We start from the raw sequence: 12,896 nt of genomic DNA, 5'->3' as shown, positions 1-12,896 counted from the left end.
TGAGAGGGGTCAGGCATTACTATAATGACCACTGTTTGACACCTGTTCTTCCACCATAATTATTAATGGCCCCGCATTTTATTCTCAAGTACCTTGATTTAATGATGAACTATGTGGTTATTACTTCACGGAAAAGAGCCCGAGATTAAATGACTTGCCTAATACTACTCTTTAGTAAGTAGAGTACCCAGGACTCAAAGCCAGAACTGTGTGGGTATCACTGATAGTGTGTCAGGTTAGCCAGAAACAGAACTAGACCCAAGTGCGTGGAGCTGTCACTCTTTAGTGATGCTTGAGGTTTAGGATCCCCACAGTTCAACCCCCACCTCTCTGGCAGGCAGTGTTAACCATGATTGTGAAAGGTTTCCTTGGCTCTTTAAAGGAGGATGGCCTTCTATTCTCTGTCCACCATGAGTCTGGTTTCATATCCAATTCTCAGATTGTCTCTGGGCCTCAATTCTGCTTTCTGAACCCCTTGGCCTTCAAGGGCTTAGCTTTCTGAGATGACCCACTGACTATGCATTCTTTCTTAGTCCTAGCCCACAATCTAACCATATACTCTTGAGTATCTGCCACAATCCAAGCTGTAGACTATTGAGATATAAAGTTTTCCAATCCCCATAAGGAGACATGAGGGATTTTATCACTAAGTAGTACATTGTGTATCTGTGACATAATGTTCGCTATAAAATGTTATGGATATCAAAAACGTGGAAAAGACAGCAAACAACTAAAAACCAAAATGACAACTGGTGAGTGTATTGATATGGTAAGATTAGGGGGATTTTTTTCTTTGTATCTTTTTATACTACTACTTTCATAAATAAACACAAATAGATTTTATTTTATTTTATTTTTGAGACAGAGCCTCAAGCTGTTAACCCTGGGTAGAGTGCCGTGGCATCACAGCTCACAGCAACCTCAAACTCCCGGGCTCAAGCGAGTCTCCTGCCTCCGCCTCCCAAGTAGCTGGGACTACAGGCACCCGCCACAACGCCCGGCTATCTTTTGGTTACAGCCCTCATTGTTGTTTGGTAGGCCCGGGCTGGATTCTAACCCTCCAGCCTGGGTATGTGGCTGGCGCCTTAGCCGCTTGAGCCACAGGTGCCAAGCCACACAAATAGATTTTAAACACCACGTTTAGGAATGTCATCTTTTACTTGATAGGAACAAAGATTACTTTAAATTTTAAACCTTATCTGAGAGCCTTGTAACTATAAATTATCTCAAATGTTTCTAAGAAGACTATATTCATTCTTAGAGCAGCACACAATTCTTTATATAGAAGCCTCAGCAAAGCACAAGGTATCTCTGTTAGTGTTTCAAGATTATTAAGGGGCTACAATTGATAGTGTGTCAGTTATCTTAATTTTTTTATTCCACAGCAGCATCTACTTCAAAAGCATAGAAGCTGTACAAAAATATGATTTCAAAAAGCTGAAACTCCTTAATGTGTTTCTTTTCTTTTTCTTTTTTAATAGCCCCCAACAATGGTAGCCAAGACATGTCAGCCTGGTTCAATCTATTTGCAGACTTGGATCCTCTTTCAAACCCAGATGCTATTGGACACTCAGATGATGAACTTCTTAATGCTTGACTCCTGTTATAATGTGACTTTAATGGCCTTGAGACATCAATTTTGCAACATATTGCCTTTGCGGAAAGGAGTTTATATTGTAACCCACACACAAAAGCATGGTGTTTGCAAACACCTGACAGTGTCACTGTCAGTGTCACCTGACAGTCAACCTTAGACAGATGGTAAGGACCACATTTGAACAGATTAAGTACATCTTTAGTATCTTAGGTTTGCAGTTGTTGATACTCTGTGGAAAATATTGCAAACTACTAAGTCTGGTATTTACATACCACAATTTATGTCAAAATAAGTTAGGAATAATTCTGTCAATAAGGAGTTGGACTATTTAAGTTGCCTTGTCAGCTATAAGAATTCTCTAGGTGGATAAAGGGCAGCATGTAAGTTGGGTTGTAGTTTGAGGTTTATTTATTTATAAATAAAATAGTGATGAGAAGTTTTTCTGTTGTAGGAAATAGCATTAAAACCAGACCAGCTTTGTGTTTAATTAGAAAGGTAGAAAAGATCTGAGAACTCAATTCTTTAATGAAATTACAGAGAAACTCAATACTGTTTTTCTGTATTTGGAGGCTAAAATGGAATGTTATCATTCATACAAAATCATGGACATCTCCCAAATATCTTATTAAATTTTCATGGGGGAAGGAGCATAATAATTAATTTGCTAAATCCATTCTCTGGAGACACAGAAAAATTTATTTCCCATCTTATAAACCACTAAATGCCTACAAATATTCAAGTCATCGTGTCAGTATCTTTAGGCCTGGTTTTTCAGACTGCTACTACAGTAATATGCAATATTCATATTTTTCCTGAAAAGAAAACAAGGGGAAAGTATTCCCTAAGCAACTGGCAATAGTATTCCTAGAATTACCTATAAATTTCTATCTGAACGAGGCAGAGAACTCTGAACATCTTATCCTTATACATATTTGCATTACCTCATATTTTGTGACATGATTTAACCCAGAATACTTTCTGGTTAAGATACCGAAAGCTCTACCTGATCAATAAAAAGTATTTCATTTTCCACTTCATTTCTGTGGGTGGCATCATCTAAGGCTCCATTATTTGATTACCAAATACTGTTATCCTTGGAAGGTTTAGAATCTAAGTACTGGGAAGGAAGACTATTTAATGGAAGCTGATGAACACAAAACAGCTGTACACACTCATCAATTACTCAATTTTCTGTCCTATTTTCTTGCTCATAGTTTTGAGTCGATTTTCCAACAACATTTAAATAAGTTGTTCACAGTAGTTCCATGTGATCTTAGTTCTCAATGGGCTTATTTATAAGAGAATTACTTGTAATGTCCAAGTTATTGTATATAGAAAACATTTTTCTATATACAATAGAAAAATGTACAAGGAATGGACCAGAGTAGGTAAAATGCAGACTATCACCTATCTATACCATTCTGGCCTAACGCCGGTATTAACTGCCCACAAACTCTCCAGAAAACCACCGCTATGGTCAAGTACCACACAGGCTGGAAAAAGCTGTTTGAACATGAGAAAAATGAACTCAGGAAAAGGTTATGATCACAATATTATTCCTATTTCATTATTGATTTCAGTGAACTGTTATCTCTTCAGAAGTGTTTTTTAAAATAATTTTTTTGGGGGTGGAATATATGACCAATGTTAATAATTTCAGAAGCATTTTTAACTCTTCCTTTGTGTTCAGTGAAACTTCCCAGAATGCAATACTATCATTCATCTGCCAAGATTCAATCACCAAGATTATGATTATGAATCACAATCTAAAATCTATACCCATAGTGGCTCTGGTGTTCTCAACTTTTGAGTACCTCAGAAATTGCTAACTTTGTGTGTTGAGTTTGTGCTATTTTTCCTTGCATTGGCAGCCTAATGCATTAGTTCAACAACATTTGTAAACCTTCCTCACATGCATGCAAAGCAGTAGTTTCTGTTATCTGACATAAACAAAAATCTTTTGATGAGGAGAACCAGAAGCTTGAATCTCCAACTATGAAGGGATAACATCTCAATTTTCCAAGAGCAGAAGTTCTTCCCAAATTGAGACATAAAAGGCATTTTTACTATTCATTTCTTAGTTTCTGAAACAGTGCCTCTTTCAATAGAGTATAGTTTCCCATTTAACCCAGAAGCACCATTAACTACCTTAGCAACTCTAGTTATAATTTCAACAACTCTTACTTTTGAAGAGCATGTAATTGTTATTAAAATAAAGGTAACCATTCTCAACATTATTTGAGTGTCAACCATTAAAATTTTTGTGGTCAGAAAGAGAAGTTTTGCTCTATTAAATCAATATTGCTAATATAGGAAACCAATCACACATTCAGTAAAGGGTGAAAAGGACAGGATGAGCACAGGACAGGAAGGTGCCCTGTGGTTCTTTGTCTCAATCTAGACCATTTAATATGAAGTAAATTCAGTGTTCTTTACCAAGCTGAGAACACTCTTTCAAAATAGGTATTTTTATGTTAAATAGGGGAAAACACTTACCCAGTATAAAATAAAGGTAAGAATACATTTAAGCTTTAAAAATCTCTAGAGGAACTAAAATTTGCCTACTATTTCTACAGCCACTTTATAGGAGTATCAGTCACATCAGGGCATATTAAATGAGACTTGTATAACTTTGTACTTTTGAAATCTTGCATTAATTATATAACATAGCTCCGATATATGATTAGAAACAAACTGTACTTCCACAAAATAGGTTTTAGCATTTGCACATTGAAAAAAAAAACTGTATTTCAACTACAGATACTTATTTCACATAACTATCCGTGTTGACCATTTAGAAATGTAAAGGTCTTATAGCATTAGAACAAAGGAAATGTAAATGTGCTCTGTAATTTTTCTAAGCCTCTTTTAATAAAGATTTTGAGATGGCATAAAACAAGTTTGTTTCCTAAAGTGTTCAATACAAATCCAATTGTTTCCCTATTCAAAAACTTGGGTTTTATCACAGAATGAAAATAAAACTGGAGCAATTAATACCTTTCCAATTTACTTCATACAGAAGGGGACTATATAAGACATGGGAAATAATGTGTGTTCTTTGGGTAAATACTTTCAGTAACAAATACAAACTATCAAATACCATAATTTTGAGCCTAGAAACCATAACCAATAAAATATAAGGCACAGTACTTAACCTCATCTGTTGAAGATAAGAATAAAAAAAGGAAGCCAAAACTTATCCAGTTATTTCTATTTTCCATGGTATTGTCAGGGCCCTGCAACAATGAAGCAGCTCCAGAATTTAGGAAGGAAATACAACTTTAAATTTTTTTAAACTAATTGAGTAGTACTGCAAGTAAGCCATTTCATGCAAGAGTAGAGTGTTTAAATACGGCAAAGAAAACCTATGAAATAGGATGGGGAGAAAAATGGTGGGTTAGGATGGACTTCACATCTAGAAGCACAACATAAACTACCATTTTTTACATACCATTTAAAAGAATACTTAAAAAGAGTTCAATAAAAGCTGTCTTTAGCATTTAAAAATCAAGACATGAATCTTCACTCAGTCAGGTAAACCATTCATTGGCCAAAGAATAAATGCAAAAAGGAGAGAAAGATTTTTAAGTGTTTTTACATTTGTACATTTGTAAACTTCTTGATTTCATGCTGCCTCAACATCCCCACAAACAAGCTGTACGCACCCAGCCCAGGCAACCATGTGCACCAGTGTGATACCTGTAGTCCCTGCCAGGAGTTCACTTCCTGCCCTCTGGACAATGACCAGTAACATTCAAGTGTACCAGTGAAATACCCTCACACCTTTTCTTGTGTATATCACCCTGCCCCAAGGCACTTGCCCATGGTTCTTCCCGTGTCCCCTACCTCCTTGGTTAAGGCCCCTCTTATGTGATCCCCCTTCCCTGCACTCAGTGACTAAATAGAACCTGTGAGTGTAATAAATTATTTTGGTAGTGCCTTCTAGCACATTTGAATTTTGATCTAGGTGATTTCATTTTATTATTTTCTCTCTATAATGGACAAATCAAGTTATCAAGATTTAAAAACTTATGTAAGTCTCCCTCAAAAAGTCAGGTTAAGGCCAGGCACAATAGCTCACACCTTTAATCCTCGCACTTCAGGAGCCCAAGGTAGGCCCATTGCTTGAGGCTTAAGAGTTCAAGACTAGGTCAAACAAGAGCAAGACTCCATCTCTACAGAAACTAAAAAATAAGACAGGTGTGGTGATGCAAGCCTTTAGTCCCAGCTACTCAGGAGGCTTAACTGGGAGGGTCACTTGAGCTCAGGCATGTGAGATTCAGTGAACTATGATGAGACCACTACATTCTAGCCCTGGCAACAAAATTGAGACCTTGTCCCCCTCCCCCCAAAAAGGTTAATAAGATAGATGCTCACCAAAAATGTGACTGAAGTTTCTGCCTTTCTAAAAGATGTACTCCTCAAATTAAGGAAATGTTTCTCTTTAATTTCTATAGCTATAGCAACATTAAAAACCAGGGCTGACCTCCTTGGTCAGGAACTGCTGTCTAACTAGCTTCTTTTCTTTTGACCCTCTAAACCAAGAGCCAGTAGTTGCAGCGAAGAGGACTACAGAGAACAAACAAGACAATGGACCATTGATACATAATCTACAACAATACCAACTCCTCTTATTATTATTTTTTTTGGTTGCGGCCGGGTTCAAACCCACCACCTCTGATATGGGGCCAGCACCATACTCGAGCCACAGGCGCTGCCCTGTTTTGTTTTTTGAGATAGGTCTTGTTCTGTCGCTTAGGCTACAGTGCAGTGACATGACCATAGTTTACTGAAGCTTCAAACCCCAGAGCTCAATTGATCTTTTTGCCTCCTAAGAGCCACCAGGCACCACCAGGCCCAGCTAATTTTTCTATTTTTTGTAGAGATGGGGTCTTGTTGTGTTGCTCAGGCTGAGCTCAAACTTGCTTCAAGCAATCCTTCCACCTCTATCTCCCCAAATACAAGATTACAGGTGTGAGCCACCAGGCCTGGCCCTTCGCATCTTTTAACCCTTAATAAAAAATACTTTTTGTATTACAACCTAGTAAGTAGATTATATTTCTCTAACAAGAGTTTTATACACAAAAATACTCTTGTGTGTGAATATATTTATTTTTCTATTCTGCTATATTTTTTTACCAAGTTGGTTGAACCCATTTAATTCAAGACTAACAAAGCTTGAAAAACACCAAATCAAAGAGATACAATGTAGGTTTTATCTTAGTATTATCATACTACATAGGTTTTAAAAGTTTATTATTATTTTTTTTTTTTTGAGGACAAGAGTCTTGCTTTGTTTCCCTTAATAGAATGCTGTGGCATCACAGCTCACAGCAACTTCAAATTCTTGGGCTCAAGGGATCCTCTTCCAAGCCTCAGCCTCCCAAGTAGTTGGGACTACAACTACAGACGCCCGCCACACAACACCTGGCTATTTTTAGAGATGGGATTTGCTCTTGTTCAGGCTAGTCAAGAACTCCTGAGCTCAAGCAATCGGTTACCTGCCTTGGCCTCCCACAGTGCTAGGATTATAGGCATGAGCCTCCACACTCAGCTCCCTTAAAAGTTCATTTTCAAAGCACAAGCTTAGCAAGGAAAAACGCTTAATACTTGGTATACATTAGCATGTAACTGCTATGGAAAGTATACTACAACTACGGTATGTCACATATTTGCTGCTCTCACCTTCTTTGAAGGTGGAGGGAAAAGAGAAAAAGAAAGGGAGAAAACCGTGTGCCAATTTTAGAGATTCTCTTAACTTTTTCCTTCGGAAATAATTTTCCGAAAATTTTTACTTCACTTAAAATGTGTTCCTGCTTTCTAAAGAGCTTACAGTACAGCCTTCTGATCAGCTCTGTTTAGCTCTGTTGTGTTGGGAGACTAAACCCCTCTGCCTAAACATGTCTTGCATATATAAATAAAACATTGTCACAAAAGAAAATGGCTGACTTAGCAGGAACAAAAGAAAACTTCTGTATAGTTTAGAATGCAATTGAGTCTGACCAGCCAGCTCATCTCTAACTGTGAAGTACTGAATTACTTATATGTACATATACATATTTCTTTCAGTGGGCTTATTTTAATGTTTGTTCAACTTTGTGCTAAGCACAAAGATCAGCTAATTTCAGTTCTACAGCAAGTAAGGAGTAGCAAGGAACCTGCTGCTGAACACAAACACATTTTTCTATCAATCTGTAAAAAACATACCATTTGTAAGTTGTTTCAGGCTAGACAGTCTGAAAAGAAATATGAATTTGAGACAATATTCATAAAAATATACAGGAAAAATTCTCAAGAAGAACAGACTTTATTTTAAACATAAAAGTTCTATTTTCTTGTGAGGCAGCAACAAGGGTTCAGGTACAGGGAGTACGTAAGTACATAGTAAAAGTATCTATCACCATTGAAAATGCTGTGTTTGGGGAGAATTGTTAGACAAATTTTTTTAAAACTGTTTTAAAAATGTTTATACAGCTTCAACAGACATGAAAGATGGAGAGTTTTAAAAAAGCAAATTATATTCTTCAACAGGATTATATAAACAAAATATTCTTTAGGGCTGCTTTGCTTATTAATTTAGGCAGAGTCAAATGTAAAGTGTAGAGTTAAGTATTCTTAGCTTTATTTTGTAAATGCAACACTTCTACTTGTTCAGTTTTGAAACATCAAAATTCCAAGCATTAAGGAATGAATCTTAAGTTTAGAATAGTAAACTTAGTAAAGGCAATTTTCTTTTATTTTCCTTAATCCAGTCCTAATCTTGGACATAAAAAGGCTATAAATACTGCCATTTTTATACCTATTTCCAGTGAAAACCAACCATTAAAAATAGGAGGAAAAAGCCTTTCATGTTGTCAGATGTCCCAGTTAGCAAGAGCACCTTCTAGAAGACTGATTTGGACTGTGGTCATAAGCATAAGAAACATTTTAAACAAATTGAATAATCTAGTTCAAAAATAATTTCGGCATCCATGCTCACTATAATTAAGAGGCAAAACTAGTATTTTTAAAAAGCATAATTGTTCACAAAAGCCATGACAAGTAAGACTTAGTCATGATCAGAAATAGTCAATTTATATGTTTTATCACCACAAGGAAGAAACTGCTTATGGATTAAAAAAATAACTAAGACTGACAAAATGAATAACCGAAGAATAGCTACTTTTGCTAAAAGATACATGCCACCCATTCCTTTGTTTTTACTACGATGGAAGTCAATTTATTTAAAATTTAAAAAATTTAAGTTATAATTACTATTGAAGCTATTCTATTTACCATCTGTACAGTTTTCTACAGAATTATAGAGTATAATTTTCGAAAAAGATATTATGCATTCTGTTGAGAATAGTGTTATTTTCACTGGAAAGCTGTAGACCCACTTTTTAAAAAACCACCTTATTTAACCAAAGATTAAATAAAACAGCTGAATGGATGTATGGTTAATATTTTTAAGACTGTGATAAAGCTTATATGCTTAAAAAGTAGCCCTTTGGCACTGGCAGTTAGCGTTGTTTTGTATTTAGTACTTTTTTTTTCTCCCAAATCTCAGGCTATTTCTCCCAAACCCAAGGTATATGTCTGGTAGCCATACAAGTCATTTACCTGCAGATTCACATTTGCCTTATAACCAAACATTAGACTGAAGTTCCATTTATAAGGCTATAAATAATAAATCTGAAACTTATTCTTCCATTCTGATTTTAAATTAAAGATATATGAAACTCTACAGAAAGATATGAATTAGACAAATGTACAACACAGAGAAAATGGGAGAAAATCTGTTTACAAAGTAGCGTTCTAGTTTTAAAATACCCTTGTGACCAGAGGAAAAGGAGACAGAAGAGGAACAGAAGTGTACTCCAAAGAAAAGATTTAATGAAATTCAAGTAATAAAAAAGCCACCTCCTCCCCCATTTATAGCAACTCACTTGATTTCAGTTTTACCTTTTCTTCTATATTCTGATAGGGCAAATACTCAAATGATGAAATGGTAAAGACAAAATGCATAACAAAGAAGGCAAAGAATCAAAGTTCTCAATCAGAAAACTTAGACCCCAAATAACTGAGTTTTTACTGACTGAGAAGCCATAATGTACTAATTCTGAGTTAATTAGTTTTGGGTGGAAAAAGTACAAAATTCATCTATCTTACCAACTAAAACTTGACAGATTCACTCAAATGTTTGAATTTATCTGATTTATCTAACTATATCCCCATTTTAAAATTAACAGGGCTTATTTTAAATTACTTAGATGTTTTAAAGGTGCATGAGTATAGGAAGTCCTTTCAGAAGAGTTATGGCTGCCACTCGGTTTTCCTTGATAGACTATGTCTGGACTAGCTGACATATTAACCTAAACTGCATCCTTTTTATAATGATTTTAAAACCTTTTCTGCCTATATTTATAGGAACAGTAAATTATTGCATATAAGGTAATATATGAAGATATGAAAAGGACGCTTTTTTTCATCAACACTGTTTACTGAAACTCTTCTAAAAAAGCTGCTCCTTTATCTCACTACCAGATGCCCAGAAATGAAATACTATTGTCATGTCATCTTGGCAGTGATTTGTATTAGATGAGCCCTAATCCAGAATTGTATGGAGTTTTCAAAGGTGCCTGTTGCTTATGCTCCAAAGTCCTTGTCTGTTTTCCTCCCTGGAAATGTGGAGGGGAAACCAGCAAATCTATAGGCAACAAATCTCAGTGCCAATCACCATAAAGAAAACGTCAGTTGCAAGATTCTGTGGCTACGGATTGCTATTCAATGGATTACACTCCTGGCAAACTACTAACCCCAACCAAATCCACAAGACAACAACATCACAAAAGCAAAGGAGGAAATCCATGCACAGCCACTTCAGGGTCTCTTGGGGCTATGATACAGTAACGATAAAAGGCAGAATGACACTTGTGGAGAAGGAAGGAGGGAGACTGTGTCATATACTATTTCACAGAAAACCAAAGGGACTCCTTACTCTTAGCTAGTAATCAACACGGGGTAGTTTCCTTTTGGCTCACTGACTTAAAGTTCCAATACAGATGAGAACATATTAAAGCACTTGTTTTCAATTTTCTGACCACATAGTGAAATGTGTACAATAGTGAAGAAAACAGTCTTACAAGTATTTCACCCAAAGCACAAACTTGACATCAAAAAACATAAATCACATAATGTACGGATATTGCTTTTATCTCTTTTTATATATACTTATTCAATGCATTTACTTATCAATCCTTGTTTGGGAGAAGAACACAGTCATGAGATTAAGATTGCTGGGAAAATGTCAACAATCCCTTTGGTCCCAAAGCTGAAAACAGCTGAGAAAAGCATACATCTAGAAAGGGAAACGAAACAGAGGCCACCAAAGAATCTTTTGAGCGTCCTGTTTGCTATGTTTCAGAAAATGTAACTGGTATTATAAAATAGTCCTTTTCATATAAAAGGTGGTTCTTGCAGCATCGTTTACATGTCCCTTTGGGAATTATGTTTGCAAGAATCAGGTTTTATGTGTTGTTGTTTTTTAAATAAGTCTAATTTGAAAGCAAAAAACAATTCAATACTGTCCTTCCAAAGTAAAGAATGAGACCTTTCTTTTTTCCATCAGTACTTTAAGAAAAAGCAGGCTAAGCACTGAGGGTTGGTCTTCATGAGTGGGGTAGAGCTGTCAGAGGGGCTGTTATTCCAGAAGCCTCACTGTCACATGTCACTGGAAAGCTGGAGCACATCACAGCTAAATGGGAGCACATGAAGCCATCATAGTCAAATGATCCAAGGAGGTTCTCAGTTTCCCAGAACAATGGTCACGTAGCACTGGAACCTACCCTTCGGCTTCCTCAATTGGTTCTGGTGGTGGCAGCAGAGAAGATGATGGCATGACTGTACTTGTTCCTCGAGAGACTCGGTCTTGCTCTGTGTTTGTAGACAAGGAGGCCACAGCGATAGGCTGTAGCAGAGTGGTTGTCATGCCAGTGGTCACTGTCAGGCTATGGCCAGAGCCCTTAAGGGTAAGATCTGGGGTGGGAAGAAGTGGCTTGAGGATGCTGACGAGGCAGAAAGCAGAGCCGCTTTTAGGAATGAAATTCACCTTGTTTTTGTCAGGACAGTAAAAGGCTGGGATTTCATGAAGTTGTTTTGGCCTAGACATAGAACAGATAACTCAATACTTAAAGTAAATTTAACACTAGATAAAAAACTCTTATTTTTAAAAAACTGATAACTTATAGATACGTAAAAGGAATATAAAACTCAAGCTATGTCTGTTAAAAGCTTCAAATGCCCACCTGTAATCCCAGGAAGCCGAGGCAGGTGGATTGTTTGAGCTCACGGGTTTCAGACCAGCCTGAGCAAGAGTAATACCCCATCTCTAAAAATAGCCGGGCGTTGTGGCGGGTGCCTATAGTCCTAGCTACTTGGGAGGCTGAGGCAAGAGAATCATTTGAGCCCAGGAGTTTGAGGTTGCTGTGAGCTGTGATACCACAGCACTCTCCTGAGGGCGACAAAGTGAGACTCTGGCTCAAACAAACAAACAAAAAGTTTCAAATGCCAAGGGCTAAAGTGCTATTAGACATATGATTCCAATATGTATCTTAGAATGCTAATAGAACCCCATTCATCATTAATGCTTTCAGTTCCTGGAGACTCCAAGTTCCCTGAGCAAGGGGCTCAGGCTGCTGACCACTGCATTTCAATGAAGACTTTAGACAACCAATACTGAATTTCCTAAAGCAAAAGAAAAATCTAGATGTTTATAGACAAAAATATGTTTCACTACCATGGTTTGTCAAAGGTCTGTACTATTCTGAATGGAGATGGCATGGAAATTAAGGATATATAATACTTATCTTTTGTAAGTTCTACCATGGCATGATTAAACTTTAGTAGATATGGGTTTTCTCCTCAAATGCTCTTAAAAATCTCTTTGAAACCATTCTTTGAATTAACTGTGATGGTTTTCTAAGCAACATACTGTAAATGTGACATTAAAATAAAAACTCCTTTACTTTTTAAGTTTTTTATTGAAGCCAAATACTTCTCTGTTTACAGGTCCTCCTGAAAATAAACCCAAATTGTTGGAAAGGATATTGGTATTAATGGTATTCCCTGAAAATTAAAAATATTAATTGAAATACATATTGAACCAGGGAATGCCACAAAATTAAGTTGGTAGAACCTGAATATATCAAGATAGGCTGATTGTCATCTACCCCAATGATGATTTGGTCCAATAAAAATCTAAGTGTGCTGAGCATGCATGAGGTTCTGAGGACAAAGATGAAACAATCAGTAAGGAACA

General features: G+C 36.5%; 2 protein-coding genes across 11 annotated transcripts in view; one reads left to right on the top strand and one right to left on the bottom strand.

Annotated features, from left to right (window-relative positions):
- FAM117B (family with sequence similarity 117 member B) overlaps nucleotides 1–12,896 on the bottom strand; it is a 171,931-nt gene that overhangs the window by 24,999 nt on the left and 134,036 nt on the right. For 2 of the 4 annotated variants that reach the window (XM_053597434.1, XM_053597435.1), the window contains exon 8: nucleotides 7,889–11,739. The exons of the other annotated variants lie outside the window; for them this stretch is intronic. In XM_053597434.1, coding sequence (XP_053453409.1) covers nucleotides 11,421–11,739 — 319 coding nt within the window. In that variant the 3' untranslated portion in view covers nucleotides 7,889–11,420. Of the gene's footprint in view, nucleotides 1–7,888; nucleotides 11,740–12,896 lie in introns of those variants that run through there. 4 annotated transcript variants of the gene reach the window in all.
- Nucleotides 1–12,896, top strand: part of ICA1L (islet cell autoantigen 1 like) — an 89,138-nt gene that overhangs the window by 72,127 nt on the left and 4,115 nt on the right. For 6 of the 7 annotated variants that reach the window (XM_053597444.1, XM_053597438.1, XM_053597440.1 and 3 more), the window contains one exon: nucleotides 1,482–2,937. The exons of the other annotated variant lie outside the window; for it this stretch is intronic. In XM_053597444.1, the coding sequence (XP_053453419.1) occupies nucleotides 1,482–1,597 (116 nt within the window). In that variant the 3' untranslated portion in view covers nucleotides 1,598–2,937. Of the gene's footprint in view, nucleotides 1–1,481; nucleotides 2,938–12,896 lie in introns of those variants that run through there. 7 annotated transcript variants of the gene reach the window in all.

The sequence above is a fragment of the Nycticebus coucang genome, chromosome 7 (genome assembly GCF_027406575.1).
Source record: "Nycticebus coucang isolate mNycCou1 chromosome 7, mNycCou1.pri, whole genome shotgun sequence".
NCBI lineage: Eukaryota > Metazoa > Chordata > Mammalia > Primates > Lorisidae > Nycticebus > Nycticebus coucang.
Note: the sequence above shows the minus strand (reverse complement) of the source record. Positions and strands in the feature narration are given on the sequence as shown.